Here is a 24,794-nt window from a genome sequence, read left to right as displayed (position 1 = left end):
TTTTTACAGTTTGTTGTCTTATGTATTTTAGGGCATTCAGATTTCCTGTATTGTCTAATGCTCAGACTAAAAACAGCCTCTTCTAATTGGTGATGGCATTTTTAAAATAGGAGATTTAGCTCCAAGTATTATCCCTTTATCTCAAGGCAGGGTTTTTCTGTTTTCAGCCTGTTGAGGTGTTGCGTAGTGCTCTGATGACAGGGATAGAATTCTGTCTTTGTGGAACTGTAGGATGCAAGCATCTGGAAAATGCAGACCTGTGTGTTTGCTTTAAGGCATTTGATATCATATTATACATCGCAACATAATATGGAATAATGATTATTTTGTTAGTAATCGCATATTCGCAAAACCCCAAATATTAAAATACACTTGTTTCATTTATTTTCCTCTTGCTTTGTACTTCCCTCTGGCTTTTTAATTTTTTTTTTCACTGGCCTTTTTGTTTGGATCCCTTTTCTCTCGCAGGTGAATGTCATTTAACATTGTGTGTGGAGTGATTGTATTTCTGTATTGTCAATAAATATTTGCTTATCCAGGTTTGACTCTTCATTAATTGCTCTATCACCAGAGACTATAAAGAGGTCATGTGCCATTTCTCACATGCCTCCTATTTACAGTACCTTATTTTCGGGTTTTTGTCCTGACCCCGCTAGTTTGTGCAAATACTATTTAATCATATATATGTAAAATTCTGTTTTTATCCATAGAAGCAAACCGCCAACTGCGTAATCACAATTCACATATGTAAAATATGTATGAATTTCTGTATATGTGCATTTCCTTTTATTCATCATATTTTTTAGTCACCCACAGATATTTGCGTGTTTTATTCATGACTACAGAAATAGTATTAGAATTTAAACTGTTACCTTTATTGAATCAATCAGGTCTACAAACCCTCAAAAACTGGCTACCCTTTGGCTCCAGTTCATTTCTGCACTGGAGCCTCCGTTTAACTGTAAAAAAACACAGCTCAGGCGCTAAGATGTATCACTAAATATCAGCGGACTTCAACACGATCACATTGCATTTTCACATTGACTGAAATCTGATCCGGTCCCTACGGATTAGCCCTAAAAGGTTTAAAAAATATGAGACTCTTTGTTCGCGTGAGATGTGTGCTGTTTTTTACCCCTCCCCCCGGCTTCCAGCCTGACGTTGTACAACATGTCGTTTCCAATAACTTGCCTCGTCCCCCCATGCTGGAGTCCTGCCTGTAGGAACAATCAGCCTTCTATGGCTCAACACACAGGCATGCAGCATCTATATGAACCATCTAGACTACGAATCAGGCTATTCCAGATCGCATCATATATAATCAATCAAAATGGCAGGAAGTGAAGCATGATTATTAACTGGTAGAGTGTGGTTGATAAGGTTTTAGGAGTTGCATTTTCAAATAACAGGAGACCGCTGCCTCAGCTTGTTGGTCAGGCAGACTACTGGGAGTTTATGTTGCACGTGCACAGGAAGTCTTGTGCATCTGACCAATCAGCTCACTGATCACCTGATCCCACGGTCATGTTCATCAGACAAGTTCTTGGTACAAATCCAAATGTCTTGCTGCGGTTATTGTGATATTTGTCTTGAGGTTTTGCTAAGGTGTATCGACTCTTCTCTTCTGTTCCTTTTTGAGACTTGAGAACTTCTCCCTAGTGCATTCTTGAAAATGTTTTTTTTCAGTTTGATTCCTTCAGCGCTTTGACATTGATTTTCTGTGAACAGCGATTCTTCTGCCGGTGATGTTTAGTAGCCATTTTGATTGAAATAATCGAACCGATAAGACGTTGATCAGTACAGCAGTTGTGAGCTCCTGTCTTTGTTCCAGTCATATGAACATCATTATGAGTCTGGGTAGAGACAATTACATAGTCTGCCAGAATCAAGTTGCCAGGATGCTTTGTATCCATATCCTGGAAATATAAGATGTTGGTAAGGACGAGTCCACGCACTGCTCATTTGATAATGAGACAAATGCAAATGCCATTGGCTCCATTGCAAATGGTTTTTAATCACCAGTGGTTCCACTTCAGAGACTGAGAAGTCATTTAACTTTGGAGCTGCCATCTCCAAAGAGAATAAATCTATAGTGTTTTGGGATTCCACAAACAATGCGATCTGAATCTAGAGCTGAAGCACGTGCAGAAATTAAGTTAGGATTTAGGTTCCCTGCTAATTTGAGAGGAAGAGTTCTAAGGGGCTCATTGATTCCAGAAAGTAATCCATGTTTTCATTCTTGATGGCAAATCTTACTCCTTGCGTCCAACATTCTTCCTTGACTTTTCCTTCAGGAAGAAGGTGCTGTATTTCCTGTGATGGCCTTGTGCCTGCTGCTTGCCGGGGTAGGCTCTGGCTCCCCTATGACCCTGAATTGGATGGAGAAGTTCGAAAACGGATGGATGGAAGAAAGTATTTCCAGCTCCATGTTACCTGAGTTGCCCTCTCCAGCTTGTCAGCTGTGTAATTGTCGTACCTCAGGCCACAAATACAACATTGTGTTCTGGCAGTGGTGCAATGTGTTCCCCTGAAAAGTAAAAGAGTAGTGGAAGCTACTTTGTCCTTATATTGTCATGCACGTATACTGTGCATGTACCTGCCAGTTAGGAGGCAGCTTCTCCATCTATGATGCAAATTTTTGGGGTTGCTGTGAATAAGAGGCTAGTTGGTGGGTCACAACCGAGAGTTATGGACTCATAATTCTGGTTGTGTGCTGGGGCCTGAGCATCTTAGTAAAGGGTTTACACCAACTCTGCTCTGTCCATCGGTTTCATTAGAGAGAAACTGGGAAAAATAAAAGCTTTCCTAGCGGCTAGATGTTTCAGGGATCCGAGTGCACTTTACCCACGCCTTGTTAAGCAGAAACACGACAAAATTAACACTTCGCAAAAAATCTGTGTTTACCTCCCAAGTTGTTTCACAGAACCACTCATTTCTTTCATCTTTGACTCTCCTTTTTACCTCAGCGATCTCATTTTAAGGCAGCTTGTGCCCAAGATTGCTTGCCAAAACTGGCTTTTTTTTTTCATTTTTACTGCGGAGAGGAAGGTCACTACCAGTACCGGAGTTCAAATGACAAACAGTCTTGCCCGCCATGTTACAAAGTCATTTTTAAACTGTATCCCTAATGGTTTCTCCCACGTCCAGAACAGTTAACAGCTGTTTTCCTGGGAGAGCAACAATAATAGTGACTCAAAGTCAACATGCTCAAGATATTGGCACATGTAAGCTCACTTACAGTGCCTGGCAAAAGAACTCACCCCCTTCATTGAAGAGAATCTCGGTACAATAATAGTGGTTCATGTGATATCAGAATGAATGCCCCTGACTCTATTAGGGCCCCTGAATCCGGTAGTGAACTTCAAGCAAAGATCTCATCATGAAGCCCAAGGGCCTCCAAAATCAGTTTTAAAAATATTGCATAGATTGATTTTTTGAAGTAGACACTTTTTCGTCTTGTAAAATAATTGTTGCCCTCTCAAAAAGAAATGATCAAATGACTGAGTCAAAAATAAATATTTTGATGTTGCTGTGTTATCAAGTACACCTGACCAAAGTTCCATATAGCCTACAGAAAGGTAAGCATGAGCTCTTATCAATCTTACATTAAAGAAAATATACAGGTACCTAATAAACTTGGTTATGTTTTCAAATCATTTCATTTCATGAAGTTCTTGTGTTTTACTAACCTCTGTCATTATCTGTTTTAATCTGTGTTTAAAAATATTTGAATCATAACAAGGTACAACCAGTGTTGAGTGTGTAAGTGGTCCTAACTGCACCAACTCAAGGCTTAATATCTCCTGCTCAAGGTTTACTTATTTCCTAAGACTTTCGATATGTTACACAGCAGATTGGACAAAAGGCACAGACATGCTGATGCCGGAAGGCCTTCATCAGTGTTAATCACAACTTGTCTCAGTTTCTCAACCTAATGGACAAAACAGGCAGCACTAGCAAACTTGAGTTGACAGCACATGGCTGCGGCTTCTCACATGATAAACTCCACCCCTCCCAGTCCCCGTGACTGTCTTTATTCTCGACGGCCAATCCGGTCCGCGCTTACATTGTGTCAGGTGACCTGCCGTGGTCCAATCAGCGTCGCGCTTGTATTTCTGCTGATCATCACAGAGCGAAGGAGCTGGTAGAGTTAAGATGGCGGAGTGTGGATGAGGGGGTAGCAAATCAAGGCTCTGCTTTTCTTTCGTTATAATTCCGAGTTGTATGAACGCCCGACATTACAGCTAACGCGGAAACACTATTTCCCTACCATATATTTTGCATTTATTCGTCTTATGTTGGATTGAAGTCATGACGTCTATACACTTCGTGGTTCACCCGTTGCCTGGGACCGAAGACCAGCTCAATGACAGGTATTTCTTGCGCGCCGGGGTGGTGGTGCTGTATGTGAGGGGGGAGCAAGGGTTTCAAATCAATATTAATGTGCAGGGTGTGGTGCAAGACCCCGCGTTTCGTGTTATTGCGGTGTAGGTGATGCCGTTTCGTCGATCTCGGGCGAATAAGTGCAGCATTTGCGGGGAAGTACTTCCAGGCCCGGCAGATCGCCCAGTCTTTTCGGCGCAGGGTGATTGGCGGAGGTTTCCGTATTAGTCAAAGTTGAACTGAGACGGACAATGCGGGCTGGGGGGGGATGGGAAAAGCGAAAAAAAAAAGAGAGGGAACATCAAAGGGAATAATATTATTTGTTTTGTGCAATCGGAGAAGCCTTTGTGTGTTATGCGGCACTTGTTGGGGGTGCTCGATCCGAGGTAGTCCCGTGCATTTATTTCAAGGCCGGGCTTTACGGATCCAAAATAAATCGCTTGGAAGAGCCACGCTGCCAGAGCGTCGATTTCCGTGGCCGATTAGCAGCCCAAAACACCACTCGGAACATTTCCCCTCCCCCCCGTTGTCATTTCTGATGAAAATGATAAACGCGTGAACGCGGCTTTTCGAGATGTGGTGCGTTTTTAATCTGGGATCTGAGATTCAAGGCAAGCTCCGTGTGCTTTGGATATTTTTTTTATGGGGGTAGCGGGCGTTGTGTGAACAACACATCAGCGCTTTCTTTCCACACTCGTTTAAGAGCCCGCAGCGTAACGTTTTATCTTCGATGAGCCTGGTCGGTTTCATTGCTATGCGTGCGATTTTGTGTGTCCGATTAGGCCTGTGGAGTTAACTGACTGTACGCGTTACACACGGAAACCCTGAAAACTGTAGCTTTACGTCGACAAAAAGGAAAAGCTTTGCAAAAATGGATTTGGATTTTTCAAGTAACTTAGAGATCAACCCGTCGAGTGACCGCGACCTTTAATTCAGAAATGTAACGTGACCCCATTTTAATGGCATTCCGTCGCGCTTCGATCACTAGCAGAAAAAAAGTTTATCTAAATGTAAACGACTTTTTTCAGTAAAATTGTACGCGAGTGCAGTGTATAATATTGTTACAAGCATTGTGCGTGTCTAGCTATTTGTTTAGCATTCGCTTAAAAATGAGCTTCGTAATGGTCGTATTTCCAGTTGGATTCTGTTGTTTAATGGGCACCTTAATTAAATCGATAATGTAATGGACATTTTAAGTTTTCTATTTCCAAAACTTTGATTTTCAGCTTACTCACAAATGTTTACCGGTAAAATGTCGCTGAATTCCTTGATTAACTGTCAAAAATGTTTTTCCTTAGCTAATTAGTAAATTCTTAAAGCCGAGATTCAATTAAACATCTCGAGGACTGAGATGGGGAGTCGTGGGCTTTGAGTATTGAGTATTATTAATATTAATAAATACTTTGAGGCCTTCATGAGGAAAGGAAAGCAAAACCGTGTTCCGTCCCGCGGAGGGAGATTAATTGCAAGCAAAGTATCTAGAAATGATATGCCAGGAAAAAGAGAGAGACAGAGCTGTAAATATACAGACAGGAAACGTCTTCCTGCTCTTAAGAGACATAATTCAGAATGAATGTTAGCAAGCAGCCATCACATCTGTGTAAATAGAGATTTCTTAGCCCTGGCAGTTGTGCCCTGTATTTTAAAGTTGCAAGTGCTTTATGGCAACACTATTTATATCATTGCTTTTGCCGCAGTCCTTCTGTGCCTTGATTAATGGGTCATAATTCTACCCTTGAATTCCTGCCTATAAAGAGGTGAAGTTAAAAATGCTTGGAGCTGCTGTTTCTGGGGAAAAAAAACTATCTTCAGAACTCGGATTATTTTCGTTTGGAGTTTTTTTTTTTTTAGCAGAGAACCTTAATATGAGATTCTCGTTTTGTGGAATTTTTCTCAGGGTTGGTTTTCCAGTACTTTGGGGATTTCAGAAATGTGTGAAAGGCACATTTTATGAAAACAGCCAACAGCAAGGTCCAAGTAAACGTTCTTATGCCATTCGGGAAACATCTAATCTTGGTTTATCAGCACATGGTTTTAACAGATATGACTCTCTTCCAGGATGTATTATGTCTCTCATGGGTCATAAACTGGCAGTTAACAGATATGGGAGTCCTTGCCTCCTGACTTAACCAACAAATACTTGTGGCGTGAGCACCTTGAAACCTTTACCCATGCTTGACCGATAATTGTATTATTTAAATCTATCATTAATTTTGTGTTTGGCAGTTCCAAAATATTAAATACCAAGTCAGCCATGAACATAACTAAATGTTTCATTACTTCTTCAATCTTTTGGTTAGCACCCGCTTAATCATTTAAGCAACTGTTTTAACTTGGCCTCTAGAGGTGCTGGGGCAAAGAGATTTTGTATTCTGAATTGTTTTATTCAGTGTACCTAGCAGGCCAGACTGTTTTCTACATTTTAATTACGTTCAGCAGGTTTCACTTCAGGGTGTGCCTAGACATTTGGCATGGCCCCTTATTGAGCCCAGTTCATGGTTCTAAAGTTCTTTCTCATATATTGGAATTTTACAGTGCTCACATGAGAATCTCATATGTTGTGGAAGATTAAGGGGTGGCCTTCTTGATTTTGATAGGCTGCTTTGGCGGAACGTATTGAAATGAAAAATGCAGATGCACTCATGTAGGCAAAATAAAATCTAAAATCTTATTCCCAGCTGTCATGGTCAATGAATCAATGCATAGCTGAGCTGAAAATTCTCTATTGTTAAAAAAATGTATGGTGATCTGACCGTTACTCTCCATGCATTTGGAAATTAAGTTCATTGTTGTTGTAAGCACAGAAATGGGCACAAAGATGAAGCTAACACAGAAGCAGTGCAATTGTAGTTTTGAAATTTTTATGTAGTGTAAAGCATTATAGGTGTTGTTAAGCTAGTGATAAGGTGCCAGTTGAATAAAAATGCTTGGTTTGGTTGTTTTCCCAGGTCTGGAGATGAGAAGCACTGATGGCACTGCTCTAAATCCTAGGGGTTTGGTTGACCAATCTTAGGTTGCACTGGGTCCTGCAAGGAGCTGAAACATAACTGACCAATATTAGGCATGCTTACTGTTCTCTGGAGTCCACATTCACATAGAACAAGGTTCACCAACCATGGGCCTGGAGAGCCCCAACTCAATCCGCCAGATAGGTCTCTTGATTCAAAAGTGTAGTTAACACCTCTGTTATTAATTAAATAAATGGCTTAAGCCCTTAAGGGTTTGAGTTTTTAGATTTTGGTCATAGATGATCTCTAAATTGGGGTGGCACAGCTGCATATAGGTCAGCATTCCTGCCATGCAGCGTTGGTACCCTGGATTCAGTTTAGTGGGTGCTGTCTGTGTGGAGCTTGTATGTCATCTCTGTTCCCATGGCTTTTCTCTGGGTGCTCAGGCGTCCTCCCACAGTCCAAAGCCCTAATGGTGGGCTAACTGGCTATGGTTTGGTTTGAATGTTGTGTGAACTTTGCTTCTGTTGCTTGCTGGGATAGGCTCTGGCACCCCCATGACCCTGTTCTGAATAAAGAGGTTAGAAGATGATCTCTAAATCACCTAAGTTAACAACTTGCATCTGATTGATCACAAGAAAATTGTTCCATATCTTCAGAAGTTGATAATTTAATGGAGACTTACAATGTTCTACATTGAGGCTCTTTTAGCATCATTGTAGGAGATGCCCTGACACAAAGGAAAGAGCGAGTTGGAGTTTTTTCTTGTAGCAATGACTGCACCCACTGATGCTTATTGTGCTCTCTGCTGAGATAGATTCCACTCAGCGTATTCTGCCAAGGGGGTAAGAAGGAAATAAGATGTAATTGGTTGCTGGCATTTATAGGTTCTGTGTAATAAAAACAGAGTGCTGCCTGTATTGGAAGAAATGGTAACTTTGGCATTATATACTTTTAAAACAAATTATTCTCAAATGTACAGATCCTTAAAAGGCACTCGGATATTTGTGATTCTAGAGGATATCTTCTTGCATGTGCTTTGTTAGAGATGTATTTGGAAACTGTATGTCAACCTCGCAGTGGGGAAAAAAAAGCAGTTCCATTCTTGTGCACTGTATACTTTTACCTTATACAACATCCTTTATGTACTCTTCTTTTGTTGTTCCCTGTGACATGCATTCTGAGTGGCAAATACAAAATTGATTTTGTAAGTTATGAAATTGCTTAAATAGTTCTGTGAATTTTAATCATCCTAAGGGATGAAAGCTCTGGTTGGCAGCATGTAATTAGTGCAATGCCCTTTAGGATCACTAATTCACTAGATTCTGGTAAAGTCAAGTTTGCATTATGCAATAATAAGAGGATTAGCAAGCAGTGTATAAGTTGCAAATTAAATCTAAAAAGATTTAGAACCCAGGACTGGACAGTCACCTGGAAGATGTTTAATTTCCACAAGTGGCGATTGAATTCCAGGATTAAAATTCTCTAGGGCATTTACAGAGTTAACTTGGCTGATTCTGAAGAAGTCGGTAATGAAACTTGAGATAGAGGACACAAATGAAAGCTAAGTAGAAGTGCATTAGTAAGTGAAAATGGGAACCTTTAACACATAGGTTTGTGAGTATGAAACAACTACTCCCTGCCATCTTGTTGAATCCAACACCATCTTTCAAGAAATGGCTGGATGAGATCCTTGTAGCAGCTAGTTGCTGTCATTGCCAAAGATGAGCCTCTTGTCATCCCTGAATTGATTTTAATTTCTTAATTATTGCTAGCATGCCACTTCAGATCTCAGCTCAAAATACACATACACCAAGGCCTTTCATTAACATTTCATGCTTATGAATAATAATTAGCTTTAAAATACACAAATTGCCTTTTTAAGCAATTAATTACTTTTTAAGAAAGTAATTGCTTTCTCTTAATTGTAGTATCAAGCAGGGGCCGTATTCTTGAAACAGTCATGCTGATGAGAGGATTTAAACAACACAATAAACTAGCCTGTATTTGTGATGTAAGTTTCTCCTGAGGCCATTGATTCTAGAACATATGGTGGAGTTGAGACCCATTTTTGTTGATTCATTTTTCTTATTTTGTATATTGTTAGTTTTCTTCTTTCATAACTTAAAATCTTCACAGCTTGGACTGCATAGATACATATAGAAATGTGTGACATCCCTCTCCATCATACAGAAAATATACTGCTTGCTCTACAAGAAATTTCAGTTTTTCCATAATCTCTAGTGTCATCAATAGATCAGACTTTTTTTGCTGCAACTTTTTTTTGGGACAACATTACATTATTTTTAATGTTAGTAACAATCTGCTCAGTTAAAGATGACAATGTGACCTGCACAGAAATAAGAACTATGAACTTCTGCATTGTTTATTTAATAGGCCTCTGTGACCTGTAATGAAAAGATCACTTCTTGTATACTTTTCTCAGTTTAGGCTTAATGTTTTGTGGTCTTTTCACTCTATTTTTTACACTTCTCAGCAAAGTTTTTAATGCAGGTCTTTATGCGAATGTTTTGGTTAAAGGCATAAGCTGAAATATTTTAAATAATGCTAGTGGTAGCTCAGTGTGGAAAGTTCTCTAAGTTAAGTTTAACCTCTACTTTAAAAGGTTATCTAAGGAGAGAGAGTTATATAAAGCATCTTATTTGCACTTTAATAAAACAGTACCCCATGTTTCTGTTTAACTGATATTCTTTTTTAAATGTCTTTTAAAAACATGGAAACATTACTTTTCAGTAACAAAAACTTGATGGCACAGCAAAAAAATGAATTTAACTGTGTTATGTAATCTTCGTTTTTAATCTTTTCAGATGCAACAAGAGGAAGTCTTGGGGCACAGAGCTGACTTCTGTTTATTAACCTAATCCCATTGCAAATAGCATTTGGTTTTCTTACTGGTATCAACACAAAATTGACACCATGGTCATGGCGATACAGGACGGGGTTTCAGTAGTTGTTTGGTGAACTTCACCACACTTCGATTGGGAATGCAAATATTTAATAACATTTAGATAGATAGATAATACTTTATTAATCCCGTAGAGAAATTGATGATTAATCTGCATGGTCTTAATTTATGAAGTGAAACACTGTTATACTTAATTTAAATAAACTGACTATTAATTCTAACCCTGTGTTAAACACTGCCGAAGGAGAAGTTACAGGTGACAGAGGTTTATAACTATATATCTTGATGGCTGGAATCTTGTTTTGAAATATTGACATTTGGACACGTTCAGATCTTTCAACCTCCGGCCTTTGGTAAATTTTGCCACATCGTATGCTCCCTTATGACATTATGCCTTAATTTATTTTAACCCTGTGTTCGCCAGCCTCTACTCTGAAGTATGGTGTCCCATTAAGTCCAATCTGTGCGGGTGCATTTTATATCATGAGCCCACCTCGGTTGCATTGTGTATAACCATATGCCTTAAACTCATCTTTCACACGTGTGAAGCTATACATTTGGATCCTTCACCTATCCCATCCTTATCTTTGACAAACTAGACATGGTGAATGTCTAGAAGAAGCCCAGGGTGTGACTGTGTTCCACAGCTGCAAGTTTCCTTCAGTTCATTTACTACTGTTTTCACATCCCAACTGTCTGCAGCAACTGCAGCAACATATGGGCTTCAGATTTCAGCAGGCTGAACTGTCATGTCTGCCATGGCTGTGTATAAGACTTGTATTAAGAACCCAGCTGAAGTTTTATGCACCCGTTCAATGACGTATAGGGTTTAAGTTCTGCAGGTCTTTACATAACCTGGCTTGCACAAATCAGAAACAACGCTTTCTTAGTTGTTTGCATGGAAACACTTATAAAGATCCTGAGTGGTATTTCTCTATAACATTTTGCTTAATGAAGAAGCATTTGAAAACCCTATTTAGAATAAAGATCAAATGTTGAATACATTTAAAATGTACAGTAAATGTAACATTGGAGAGAGACCTGCCTTTTGCCAAATTTAAATGCTGTTGCATTTTATTGCCCTACACTGTACTGTTCAGGAATTAAGCAGATGATTAAAATACACAGAAAATGATATTCACTTGGATGCTTCTCTGATATGAGTGCACTGCGGGTGAGTCAGTTTCCAGCAAAAGAGTGAGATGTGTAGAGGAGGTCATGTGCTCAAAAACAGAGCAGGGATGAATGTGAAACAGCGCCCTGGTGGATGCTGGTGTCCGCATTAGATTAAATAAGATCACTTTATTGGCCATATACAATTTCTTGCATTAGGAATTTGTCTTTTCGCATACCCCAGCTTGCTCTCCCTGAGATAACACAGATGGGGAGAGAGAAGCTTGGGGTCAGAGCGCAGGGAAAGCCATTTATATGGCGCCCCTGGAGCAGCTGGGGTTGCTCGGGGGCCCAACGGAGTAGGATTCCTCTGCCGGCCGCGGGATACGAACCGGCAACCTTCCAGCCACAGGCGCAGATCCTTAGCCATCGCACGGCCCCTGAGCTTACGCTTAGTCCGTGCTGTTCATTCGCACTGCTTGCTCTAGTATCTAATGTGAACTTGTCCTAACCTTGAAAATTTTAACTTGGATTTTGGTACCTGGAAGTTTTTTACATGGTCAAATTTGCATATGTTGAGTCTTGAAGAACCTAGGGAGAGAGTACTGTATTTCAAGATTTTGTGTCCAAACTTATTTTATTAAAGGGTAAGCAATGACAGTACTGTGATGGTTTCCAGTACTATAAGCTATTTTTCTGTTGTGTTCCGTTAGTGCTTGTGAATCCTGTGCACGCTAATGATATAACCCATTTTCTGGCCCAATTCATTAGTTGAATCACTCGCGAGCCAGATAAATTGATAAAGAAATCTGATGGTTAGTGAATACCAATACATATCACAAGTATGAATGTGAATGTTTCCTGAGAGTCAGGGTGTTTTCCAGAGACCCAGTTAAAACCACATGTAACAGTTTTCTTTAGTATATCTAGGTACAACCTAGAAATCTGGGACTTTACGGGCACAGTGCTCAACACAAATATATGCTGCATTATAAAAATGTTTAGCTGTGAGGTAATCACTTCTAAGAAGTGAAACAAGTGCTACAATTACATTTAAACAATCTGAGATACAGTAAACCCTTGGTTTAACTGCCTAATAGGGGAAAGAGGTCTGCTATTGAGCCTAAAAACAGTATTATATAAGAAAAAATATACTATATATGCTTTCTGAATCTTTTCATGGATTTTTTTAACAATAGCACTCAACTCAATGACGGCTACGCCTAGACTTTATCATAAATATGAGATTTGTATTTCAGGTGTTGCAAATAAACTAAAGTTAGACGAACACCTATCATAAGCACTACGCCTACCCCTGTGTTTTAAGCAGTGTTAGTTCTGCAATAATGACTACCTGACTTGCAGGGGTTAACTTTATTTATCTGAACTGTCTGTGGTACAGACGATGGACAGCAAATAGAACTCAGACTGACGCACTCACGCCATGTTATGCCCTCTCAACCCTGATATGTCCCATGAGGAAACAGAACACTCGATGTAGTTTCTGCCTTAATTTCTACACCCTATGCAATTTGCCCTACCCTGTAGGGCACCAATGATATTTGTGCCTTATAGACCTGTTTTAATGTATGTTGTACAAAAGATGTTATTGTTTCCTTATTTTTTGCATTTTACTGTTATTGTAAGGAAAGTCTGCTATTTCTGATTTTACAGATGGGATTCCTATTTAGCAGATTTTGTCTGTTAAATCTGAAATCTCTTAATTCAGGGGTTTCCTGTATTAATGAAGGCTGAATCCACCAGGTTTAAAGAGGTGAAACGATTAATATCGCATTAGAAAACATTTTAAAATTAGGTTTCTAACTAAAAAAGGTTTTATTTTCTATGCACTTAAGTATTTGTAAATAAAAGGTTGTCAACTGCAGCAAGTATTCATGCTCATTATAAGTATGTAGCATTCACCATCACTATGTGACATATAAAATAAAGATCATTTAATGTTATTGAGATCATTTATCACTGGGTCACCTTGATAGACCGTGTACTTAAGTACATAATTTAAGATGGAAACCCTTACATATTTTAAGAAAATCATGGTTTCTGGCCTGTACAGAATCCTGTTCTGCCAGGAACCATATTTATTAGAGGGAAAGCTGAAATGAAAAACCTTGACTCATTTATGGTTTTCAGTAAGAGTTGACTCATTAATGGCAGATTGTAACTCTTAATAAACTGAAGTTTTGAATACTATTTTCCCCTCAAAGAAATAGTTTTTATAACCAAAAAAATAAATCACACGGTATGCTGTGACTTAACCATCTGTTGCTTCCATACATGCAACAAAAATCTTTAAGAAATTTTAAATCTAGAAAACTGTTGATTATCAGTGACCGCTCCCACCCAGCTTAGATGGCTAAGATGTATCAAATCTAGAACAGAGCAGCTCTGGAAGAGCACCTATCCTGACTCTATTCAGTCTCTTAACTCAGCATTGTTATAAAAGAAAAGGTGAAGGTTCCTTCCGTGCTGAAAGGAAAAGAAATGCAATGTTTCAGAAATCTTTCTTTTCTACATTTCAGAATGCTACCCAGTTCCCTACTTGACTGTTATGAAAGGATTTATTGCTAAATTTGTGAATTTTATAGAAGGCTCCACGGCCGAAACGTTGTGTTCTCTTTCTTCTTTTTTTCAGCATGGAATAAACCTATTACTTGTTCCTTTGCAGCCTACGCATGCTGACGCAGCTCCCCACCTGAGTGTAATGTAGCTTGATAGTTTTCTGTATATGTGCATGTTAGATAAGAAGATCACTTCATTAGCCATATACGATTTCTTGCATATGTAATTTCTTTTCGCATACCCCAGCTTGCTCTCCATGAGACACAGACATACAGATGGGGAGAGAGAAGCTGGGGGTCAAAGCGCAGGGTCAGCCATTTATACGGTGCCCCTGGAGCAGTTGGGGTTAAGGGCTCGGGCCCGACGGAGTAGGATTCTTCTGCCGGCCGTGGGATTTGAACCGGCAACCTGCCAGCCACAGGCGCAGATTCTGAGCCACAGAGCCACCGCTCCGCCCTATTATGTATATTCTCTTGTATCTCTTTTTTTTGCATCTTATTTGGAGCACAACAAAAAACAAAGGGTGGGTTTGTAAATGCATTTGACTTTGACAATGCTTTGCTCCTAACCTGTCGATGAAATTTGTTTGCTAATTTGTTCATTTTGAACCTGCTGAAAGTAATTTTATGTATAGCCACTACGCATACTGCACTACGTACGTAATACCATAATCTTGTACTGGATTAGGGAGAGTAAAAAAATGCGTTGTTCCTCCCCCCATTCTCACACCCCACTGTGTTTTGAGGAGGTGCTCCATCTTAATGTGTATGGTTATAGTTGCTTCTCTTTTTTTAAGCACCCGTTAAAAAAAGACAGACCAAGATTGCCACAGAGAGCTCCTCCCTCTTATGGGAGCATACTTACGGCATATTCTTCAGCAGATTAATTTTGTGCGCACATTTCTAAACCGTTCAGTCCTTTCACACTTGGTTTGTGGAGCCAAGTTGGATTAAGTACGGAAATAATATCCCTTTAACTTTTTGGACACCAGGCATCTAGCCAAGCAACAGTGCTTTTCCACTCGTTCACGGAGCTGTTCCTTGTTGCAGCAGGCATCTGGCAAATTGCTGGTTGTACTACTGTGATAAATTGTGTTTTGTGTTCAACCGCGTTTTTATTGTGACATCTGCGTGTAATGTGTTGAGGATTAATGAAATTATTGTAGTTAAAAAGTTAGATGTTTCTTGTAAACAAGATTCTGGTTTAAAGTTAATTCCACCTGAAGAGGGTGCTTGTGAATACCTGTTGTGCCTGGACTGAATAAGTGTCTGTAGACAAGAACAGTTGATTTGTCTGTAATTGCCTGCATATATATATTTTTTTAAATAAGACATTTTAGTTTGGGAATGAATTTATTACTCTGTGATATTGTTGGCACTCTTTAGTACCTTCTGCTGAGGCTGCTTTCTGACTGAACCGTCAGAAACCATCTTTTTTTTTTTAACGTTTAGTAGATTCCCAGAGTTACACACACCTTTTAAATCTGGCTCCTTACCCTAAAATAGTCAACGATTGGGAAAATCTGAAAATGATAGTGCTACATAATTTTTCATTATGGAGAAGAAAAGCTGAATGTTTATGATTTTTTTTAAAGCAGTAATTGTAGATCAAGGACATATACACTCTTCTTAACTCATCCAGTCATTTTGCCCAAATTTCTCTTCATTTTTACTATGCAGATTGCCTTACAAACTGACAAGTTTCACTGGAAGTCAGTTTTTTCACTTTATTTTTTTGCCCTTTTTTCTGAAGTAAATCCAGTCTTCACCCCTCAGGTATGGTCTTTGTGTTTCATGGTCACAGAATAAAATAAAGCACCATTTGAAATCATGCACACGTGAAAGTAAGGGGTTTTGCCTAATGTGATTGTAAACCATCCTTACTAGAATATTGATGTAATATGTACTAGTCCTTATAATAGACTATCCACAATTCAGGTTCCCTGTTTTTATTGTATTATTGGGTATTTTTACTGGCTGAGTGAAATGTCTGCGTTTTGTCTTTTACTGGCTGGTTTTGGGGTTGAATTCCATATCCTTTAAAACTATTGAATACTATTATTTATGCTATTAAACTACTGTTACTATGAAGTTTTAGATTTAAAGGATAAGTTTGTCATGATGTCAGCAGTTTTTCATACATCGTTTTCCTTACAGTTTGCAAATACTGGTACTAAAATACAGATTTTATGGTTCTACATCTGTACCTTGTATAATAATCTTCCCTACAATCATGTGGAAAAGGCTGCAGTGATACCTATTTAACATATCTATTTTTACTTTTCAGCTGTGTTCTTCAGTGTGGCAGGCATCTGACCCCAGTGCAGAACTACAACTGATGATGGGCAATGTTTTCTGTTAAGTTTCTTGTTCGGAGCTCTGTAGTTTTGTGCACCCTTCTGACATGCATAAGATGCAGATCAGACTTGAAAAGCAATCATGTGCAACTACAAAGCTCTTTTCCCCTCAGGTATTTCACAGTGTTGACAGCAAAATAAGTTTGTTCTGAAGGATATGTGGCTCTTTTTTTAATAGTGTCTTCAGTAAAGAACTGGTAGCCAATGACTTAGTTCTTTTCTAAAAATTATGACCCTGCATGGCAGAAATTAATTGGAAGCCATCTGCAAACCAGTAGGAAAAGCCTTCATACATCATACAATGGAAAGTTCTGTTCAAGCAGCTGTTCTAGCTACAACAGCAGTTTCTGTTCTAGCAGAAGAATGTCTTTTAACTATACTGTTTTCTCTAAAGTAGTGTTGAATCTCATTTATAGTATCTCAGTTGTAGTAGTGGTTGTGCAGCACTGCATGTCCAGCAAAATAGTGAATTTTGGTGAAGCCATTCAACAGAATCTGGTGAGAAAGGTGGCTTTTGCCCGTTTTGGCACTATCAGGAGTTTCTTCCATTTCTTACAGGTCTCAAGCAGTGCCCTTGCATAATTGTTCTTTCAGAATAAAGTACTGTGCTATAAAGCAATATTAAAACTAGGGGTGGAAGGATCGATCGGCTATAGATCGTAATGGGCTGATTTCCGTTGTAAATATGTGATTTGCGATCGTCTGACGTTCCTTTCATTTGACCGATTACTGAGAGCCGCTCTGACACAAAATATGAGCCAAAATTTCGCCGTGTGCCTTGGAATGAAAACATGTCATCTGTCTGGCAGTTTTTTAAAATATTTGATCTAGATCAAGCCAATGTTATTTGCAATGTTTGTTAAACTAACTTGTCTCTAGGGGTGGGAGCAACCCAGAGAATTTTAATACAACGAACCTGATGCAACACTTGAGAGCACATCGCCCGACCGAGTTCTGATACGCACGTTGACTAGCAGAGCTAGCAAAAATGGGTAAAGCTACACTGACAGTAAGACAACTGTCAGTGCAGGTGACATTTGAGAGATACCAAAAGTACAACAGATAAAAGAACTGTTAGAGTACAGCTTGTGAGTTCGCTGCAATAATCGTTGTCTTACTTGTTAATAAAACAATTTTAGCTTATACCATCTTTTGTGTCTTTGGCTGGATTGTAACGCACCAACCTCCTCTTTGTGGTTTTAGTATTAGCACCATCCAGTGGAATTAATTGTTCATTACTGGTTTTCTGTTTTGCCTTTTGCTACAGTTCTGCTGCCATCGGCCATATTAGTGTTAATGTCTGTGACTGCAGGTTGTAGGTAATACATTATGACTGCAGGTTTGTGGCTTAGGGGGCTTTTTAAAAAAAAAGTTTCAACAACCTATGACTACAATGATTCTTAGCTCTTGTTAGCTCTCGCACAGAAAAACACTTTTAGGGTCTCTATTTAGATGACTCTTATAATGAAGAATTTATTTCTTTGTGAGAGGTTAGCTGATGGAGAGTCCCAAGTTGGGGAAAAATACAGCCCGTGCTCCTGGAATGTGTAGTGGGTGTGATGCTGTGTGCTGCTGGGTAGTTTATTGCAGGAGATGAGAGTGGCAAAGACTTTAGCGGAAGTACAATACCCAGCAGATGTGATCCTTCTGGAAAGGAAGAGGAGACTGTCGAAAGGACTGTGAGGGACAAACTGCAGCGTGGGTGATCACAGGGCCTCTGGGATCCAGCATGACTGACTGGTTTTATTAATAATTGCATCAGAGAAGTTTACAAAGAAGTTTGTCCTTCTGCATCTCACCCATTGTTGTTAACTGCATTTGGATCATTGCTGTCATCAGACCTCTGACTCACGGGCCTGGCATGCTCTTGTAATTCGGACGCAACCACTGCCATTAATACTTGTCAGTCATTGGTGTAAACGGAATACGCAACAGAGGTGTCTTCACCTGTTTCTTCAAAACGGACAGGTTTATAATCTGGTTAGCTGTTTTGTAGACTGGGCATACAGGGAAATTCATTAGCGACAAGAAAACTGGAAATCATTCTAATGCTTTTTCTGTGTACACCTACATCCTTTCCATGGTGTATGCCTTTTTCCATTTTACAGGTTTAAAGTAAAGATTGCTAAGTGGAGGATAACAGTTGTGTGGCTGAATGTATGGTTGTATGGTGTTTGTGGGCTTTCCACCTTTCTTTGTGAATGTGTTCCTGTTTTTATAAGTTATTTCTTAGTTTCCTTTTGGCTTTTGTTGCAACTAGTCTCATGTGCTGCTCCAGAGGAACTTCCTGGTAAACAAAGTCTCCATCAGGTCGAAGTGTTTCTCACCATCAGCTCTGTGTGCACATGAAAAAAGATCCAGATTCCATGCTGTTCTGAAGGAAATTGAAACGTGTAAGACAGGTTTGCTCTTTAAAATGTAAAGGCCTAGCAGGTTTGTATAGCATTTAATGTTTGGTAATTCATTCTTCAGATTAATTTTAAGTTGTAGGGTAAAATTTACAAATCCATTGATAATTTTGTCTTTTCAGATTCTTTTCGAGCTTATCATACCTTCAGGTTTGAAGCTCCGAAAATGGTTTGTAAGGGTACTTTGTTAAAAGTATTTTTAATGTTTATTAGGGTGTAGCAAAGGGGAAGCATTTGTTTGTTACATTGATCTTGTAAAGTTTTCTGCGTCAATACTGAAAATCCACCCTTTACCTCAGACAGGAAATGCTAGGTTTGGTGATGGTTTTTGTACCACAAACACGTTTTAACAGAATGTAGCTATTTGTAGCTCTGAGATGAGTAAAGGTTAATTACGCGCTGAAAGTAGATGGAGAAGGCACGACGTTTTAGAGGTGTCGCCTGAAGAAGGCTTAACAGACGAAACTCTCCTCTTTCTAGTTTTCAGCATGGAATTAACCTTTGCTAGTTCCTCTGGAGCCGATGGACTCAGACACCGCTCCTCATTCAGTCCTCTGTTTGTAGCTTTGGCAGTTCGAAATTATTCAGGATAAAAGCCCTTTTCCTCTTTTGTGTTGAATCAATGGACAGGACCGTGAGGTTTTGACGTGATCAGAATAGCTTTTTTTTTTACTCGTTCCGTTTTTTAAGTGAATTTTAAATGCCTCTTCTCTGTTCTGTTTTCCTGCTCGAGTGTCTTGACTGCGCTTCAGGTTTTTAATTAAAGGAAGTTATGTGCACCGTATCACATTTGCAGTTTTAGTATTTGCGTTCAGTTAAAGAGTAGTCAGATTAGTTTATAGTTATACTCCTGGCTTTGCTGTTGAATTTGTCAGCGGTTTTCCTGGGTTTTATATTTTTGCAGTGGCTGTTGTCTTTTTTTTTTTCTCCTATTGATTTGAACAAGTAATTGGGTGTTAAGAACTATTTTTAGGTTTTTAATATTTTTTATTTTTTCCAAGTATGTGAAGAAAATGAACAATAATAGCTAAGAATTGTAGGTATCTACGAGCTTAAAGAATTAGAACGAGCACCAAATGTAGCGTGTTAAAAAAATAAACAGTACAGTAATTTAGGGAGTTACCCTTTACAGAACTTCTCTGTACTGTACTTACTGACTTGCTCTGTACTGTTCAGTAATTAAATACAAAGAGAAGAACATCGAACAAGATCAGTGTGGTGGTTTCCTGACATGATTGCCATATGCATTACTCATAGTTTTCAACCAGTTTGAAGAAATGAGCGAGAGGCTGCCACACCTGCCTGAAAGCACCGCTAGACTGAGGTGGAAAGTGGGTGGATGTGGTGGTGGCTGCACTGCGCTTGCTCCTCGCTGTTGACCCTGGGAATAAAGTGCCGCGCTACTTGCTCCTCATGCATGTAACATCAGCTTTGTCTGACTGGATTATTTTGTTATAATGAGACCCATGGGAGCTTTTTGCATAGTTGAATTTAGGTAAGCTGAGCCTTGCCTAACCAGGGGAGAGGATGCGCCACAAATTTCATATCATGAAATGCAAAAGAGAAATCTACTGCAGAAAGCTTTACTATTGGTATACTTTCTAAATATCCCTTTTCTCCTATCTTTATTGTTGTGGGTTTTGTCGATTCTTTGTGCTGTCCGTGGAGATGTGTTCTGTGAGTCCACGGTCCCCATGCTGCAGCTTTGCTTGAGCTCTCGTTACTGAGGGGCCGTGGTCTTTCCTCTGGACCCTGATGAGCTGGTCAGGCTGGGATGAGACTCTGCTGTGCTTGGGTGGATCAGATAAGGAATGCACTAAAGAGCTTGGCAGAGAAGTCCCGTTTCTCATAGTGAGCAATTGACTTAAGCTGGGCTGTCTTGAGGTTTATAATTTTCCATCCGTCGGATGAGAAGTAAAACGAGGTACTGACTCCCCGAGGTCGTTAAAAATCCCAGAGCGTTTATCATTAACCCCTGTATCCTGGCCCAGTTTCCCCCTGGCCCTTCCCAATCTTGGCCTCCTAATAATCTCCTTCTATTAATAGGCTTCCTTACTTCATCACTCTGTTCTCCTCCTCACTGATAGCTGGTGTGTGGGGAGCGTACTGGCACACTTTGGTTGCCATCACGTCATCCAGGTGGGGCTGCACACTGGTGGTAATAGTGGGGGTTGTCCAGAAATGTGCTATATAAGCGTATTCTTATAACATAAATAATTTCTTAAACACTTTTTAAATAAAATTGATTTGACTTCAGTCAGTCCTAATATTCAAATAAAAAATCTCATTTATACTCAAGTTTAGATTGAGATTCGAATACTTTTAAATTGCAAAAGTGAAAATCGTTTGATGATTGATGTGATAATTTTAAGAGCGGCATGAAAATATATCTTCTGATCAGTACATTTCACTTCCTATGGCTGATGTAGGCCGATGAAGTAACTGTATGTTGCAAAGGGCAAAATAGGAGGGGCTCCAGTTTCATATAGACCAGTTAGGTCCTCTTAAAAAAAACTCGGTGACAAGCCAACTGCTATGGCAACCTTGTTTGGCTCGGAATTATATGTGGAGACTCCCTCATGGCAAACAGAACGTGACAAATACACACTTGACGTGTGTACTTCACTTTATTAAGGGCCACTTGAATTGGAGGAGTGTGAATGAAAATAACTAGAGAAAATTAGCACCTTTCGCAAAGCCAAAGATATGTGCATCCTTACCCCATCTGTTGCATTAGGGTTTGTTTAGTGAGGTGTACACTTGTGAAAAAAGTGTACTGTTTTTTTTGTTATGCTCATTTTGATCATGGTAAACTATTTTTTTTATTCTGAATCGGTAATTGCACGTCTATGCTCTGTTATCTTTAAGGAGCGAATGTTTTGTGCAATATTAAAAATGGTTGTTGCGTAAAGTTGTGATGTTTTTGATTTCCCTTTATTTTCGTTCTATATCTTGCATGTTGTGTTTCCGCAAAGGTATTGCTGTATTGAAGACCTGGAATTCTCATTAATGGTCTAATATTTGAATGCCCGAAATGTTTAGAAAGAAATACTGGAATTGCCATTTGAATTATGGATGTTATCTTTCATTTGATTGTCATGTTTATATTTTGCCAAGAAAAAGGTGCAGAGGAGTTTTTACTGTAGGTCTTTTATTATGTGAACAGGCTGAAACCATTTATCCTAATCCACCTGTGAATATTGATTTTGGTGAAACTGAGAGCTGAAAATATCCTGTCTATCTGAAACAGGCCCAGTATGCCATTATTTTTTTGTATTAATTGTAGTTTGTACAAGCTTAGTTTGTAATATTACCATTTAGGTTTATTCTTCAGTAGATTTAAAAAGTCTTTTGGGGGTCTTGGTCCTATAGGGATCCCTGTAGTTGCCTATAGGGATCCCTGTAGTCTTACTAGTTTGTCATAGTTGCCTCAAAAGGGACCGACAGCTTTCTCCAACCCTTCTGCCTTTTCTTCCAACAGGCTGCGGGAGGTCTCAGAGAAACTTAACAAATACAACTTCAGCAGGTAAGCCTTTCATCCACAGAACATTGATCCATTACAACATTTTAGCCTGTGACGGAGAGCTGCTATTTGCCAATGAAAACATAATTGTACAGTTCTAAAACCTAAACCTTAAGTCCTTGCTTAGTGATTAGGTGCACACCTGCAGCCTCCAGGCTATAAGACTCTAGCATTTTAGGCAGAGGGCTTTACTAACTGAATGAGAATTTAGTACTGTGTTCTAGAAGTATATTGTGAGGGTTCTTTAAAAATGTCTGATTTACCTCCATTTTTTTGTAGGTAACTTCAGAAACCAGGGTGACTAGTGAATGGATGTGCATGCTTATTTTCTAATCGGGATGGGAATTCTGATCTGGCTGGAAATATTTATGCTTCCCAAATTCTAATTGTAAATGTGAAGCGGACTTGTAAATGCATACATGTATGACGTGCGTACGTATTTAGATTAAAGCATGGATGGGCTTTTCATGTCCGTGGCTGTTTAGATCAGTTTTCTCCCTTAATTTTCTCAGCCTAATTGTTTTGTTAGTTGGAGTTTGCCAGCATTAAACATACTTTCTCATGCTTTTCCAGTACGTGTTAGTTTTTCTATCCTCAGAAAGTGGTCTAGCTGGCTGTTTGGAATGCATTTACTGACAAGGTGACTAGCTGCTGCTGCTGATTTAGCATCTTCTGGACTGCTGGGCACTGGCTAGATTGCAGCGCCAGCGTTAGTGTCAACATCGCTTACATCTAGCAAACCTATGTCTTTTGAGGAATTTTGGAGACTGTACTGTATATTTTAATATTTGACTGTTATGTCCTGAAGCAGTTTTGTCTTATTTTTTTTCTTCCCATCAGCCACCCTCCTCTAAATGTGTTGGAACAGGCCACAATTAAACAGTGTGTAGTGGGACCAAATCATGCTGCTTTTCTTCTGGAGGTAATTCTTAATCATTCTAAGTTTATTTTAATCTCACATGGTTAAAGGACAAACACTTCTTATATAAAGACACTTGCTGACCAGTTGGTACTCAGTGCAGGACACAATCATTAGTGTTCCATCTGCAGTACTAGTAATTGTTTACTAAATCTGGTAGTCAACCCATTAAATATGTGCTGTGCAAATTTCAAGAAATTATCACTGACAAAGTAGTTGGGCAAAAACCTCTGTAGAACTGTCTTACCTCATGCTTCAATATGACGAATTGTATGTTTTTAAGATGCATGCGAATAACAACCCTACTTTTGAATGCATGCTAAGGTTTCCAAAACCCTTACAAGCAATGGATAATGCACATTGTATCTAAAGGGAGGATGCCTGTATACAATAGAAATATTACATTATCATTAGATATTGAGTGGCAGTGGCTCTCTTCTTAGATTGAGAATTATTACCATGAATTCAGATAATGTATGTAAGCTGATATAGTTCAGAAGAAAACTTAAAACTGATTAGATATAATCTCTTCAGAGACAAAGCAAAAGATCACCCATATAGTATTTCATGCAATAAAGTGAAAATGACCTATTAATAGCTTACTTTTTATTGAAATTTTATAAATATCAGTATTTATCTGTTCTTGTTCAGACCTCATGAGATGTCCATGATAACTTGGGACCCTTCAGTCAAAGCATATCTGGAAACAGTTGTTGAAAGAGCAATAGGTGCTCTACTAATCTTTTCTGAGTGTTCCTAAGACACACTCCTGGGTCATAATCATCTGGACTGAGAAGACCGAGGCAGTGTCTTTGTCAGCAAAAAGGGATGGTGATTTATTGTGAATTGTGACATAAATGTGTGTTTGTATTACATGTATTTCATTAGCTTATTTCTTTCCACTGTGTAATGTTTTTTTGCTTTTATTTTAGGATGGTCGTGTTTGTAGAATTGGTTTTGCTGTGCAGCCTGATAGGTTGGAGTTGGGTAAACCAGATGGCAGTGATGGGTGAGATTATTTTTATTCTCTTGCACTAAAGAAAAGAAAACAAAGGATAAGATGGCAAGCTCAGCGCTCCTGATTGCAGTCTGCAGTTTAGTCATTTGCCCCTTTTTGTGAACTATACTTTCAGTGTTTGATACTGCCTCTTTAGTAGGCTTCAAATGAAAATGAGTTGAAAAACTAAATCTTAAGATGATCATGTAAACCTACTTCTCTATGGAAGAATTCTTGACACTTTCTCTGCTTGAATTTAGCTATATTTTGCTTTGTATTTTACCTTTAATAAAGGGCAAATATATTAGGTCTGCCATCTAATATAATTTTAACATGTATTGATATTAAAGATGAAATTAGTGAGCAACTTATTGTTACCAGAGATGCATGTTTTTATCTTTTTGTGAAACCATAGATTTTTTTGCAGTTGTAGGATTTTTTTAGACTTGGTGATTGTACCTTAGTGTTTATCTGATAAGTTTCTCAGGATACCAGCTTATAGTATTGATGAATGCAGAGAACAAGTGGATATTAAGAGATGGATATTTAAGGTTAAATTACAGATCTTCATCATAGTCTGTCATAAGAACAGATATCCCTTTTGTCTTGAGAATGTAATTTCCTTAAAAGAAGTGCTTGGT

At 39.0% G+C, this 24,794-nt stretch overlaps 1 protein-coding gene across 12 annotated transcripts in view; it reads left to right on the top strand.

Moving 5' to 3' along the window:
* Nucleotides 1-4,127: 4,127 nt before the first annotated feature.
* ubr5 (ubiquitin protein ligase E3 component n-recognin 5) overlaps nucleotides 4,128-24,794 on the top strand; it is a 60,321-nt gene continuing 39,654 nt past the window's right edge. For 7 of the 12 annotated variants that reach the window (XM_088928505.1, XM_088928504.1, XM_088928501.1 and 4 more), the window contains exons 1-4: nucleotides 4,128-4,373; nucleotides 22,196-22,240; nucleotides 23,078-23,159; nucleotides 24,089-24,165. In XM_088928505.1, the coding sequence (XP_088784631.1) occupies nucleotides 4,312-4,373; nucleotides 22,196-22,240; nucleotides 23,078-23,159; nucleotides 24,089-24,165 (266 nt within the window). In that variant the 5' untranslated portion in view covers nucleotides 4,128-4,311. The remainder of the gene's footprint in view (nucleotides 4,374-22,195; nucleotides 22,241-23,077; nucleotides 23,160-24,088; nucleotides 24,166-24,794) is intronic. The other 5 variants (XM_088928503.1, XM_088928502.1, XM_088928506.1 and 2 more) reach the window with 1 other exon arrangement.

Source organism: Atractosteus spatula, chromosome 12, assembly GCF_055471065.1.
Source record: "Atractosteus spatula isolate fAtrSpa1 chromosome 12, fAtrSpa1.hap1, whole genome shotgun sequence".
In the NCBI taxonomy this organism is placed as follows: Eukaryota; Metazoa; Chordata; class Actinopteri; order Semionotiformes; family Lepisosteidae; genus Atractosteus; species Atractosteus spatula.
The sequence above is the reverse complement of the archived record's forward strand: the minus strand, read 5'-3'. Positions and strand labels throughout refer to the sequence as shown.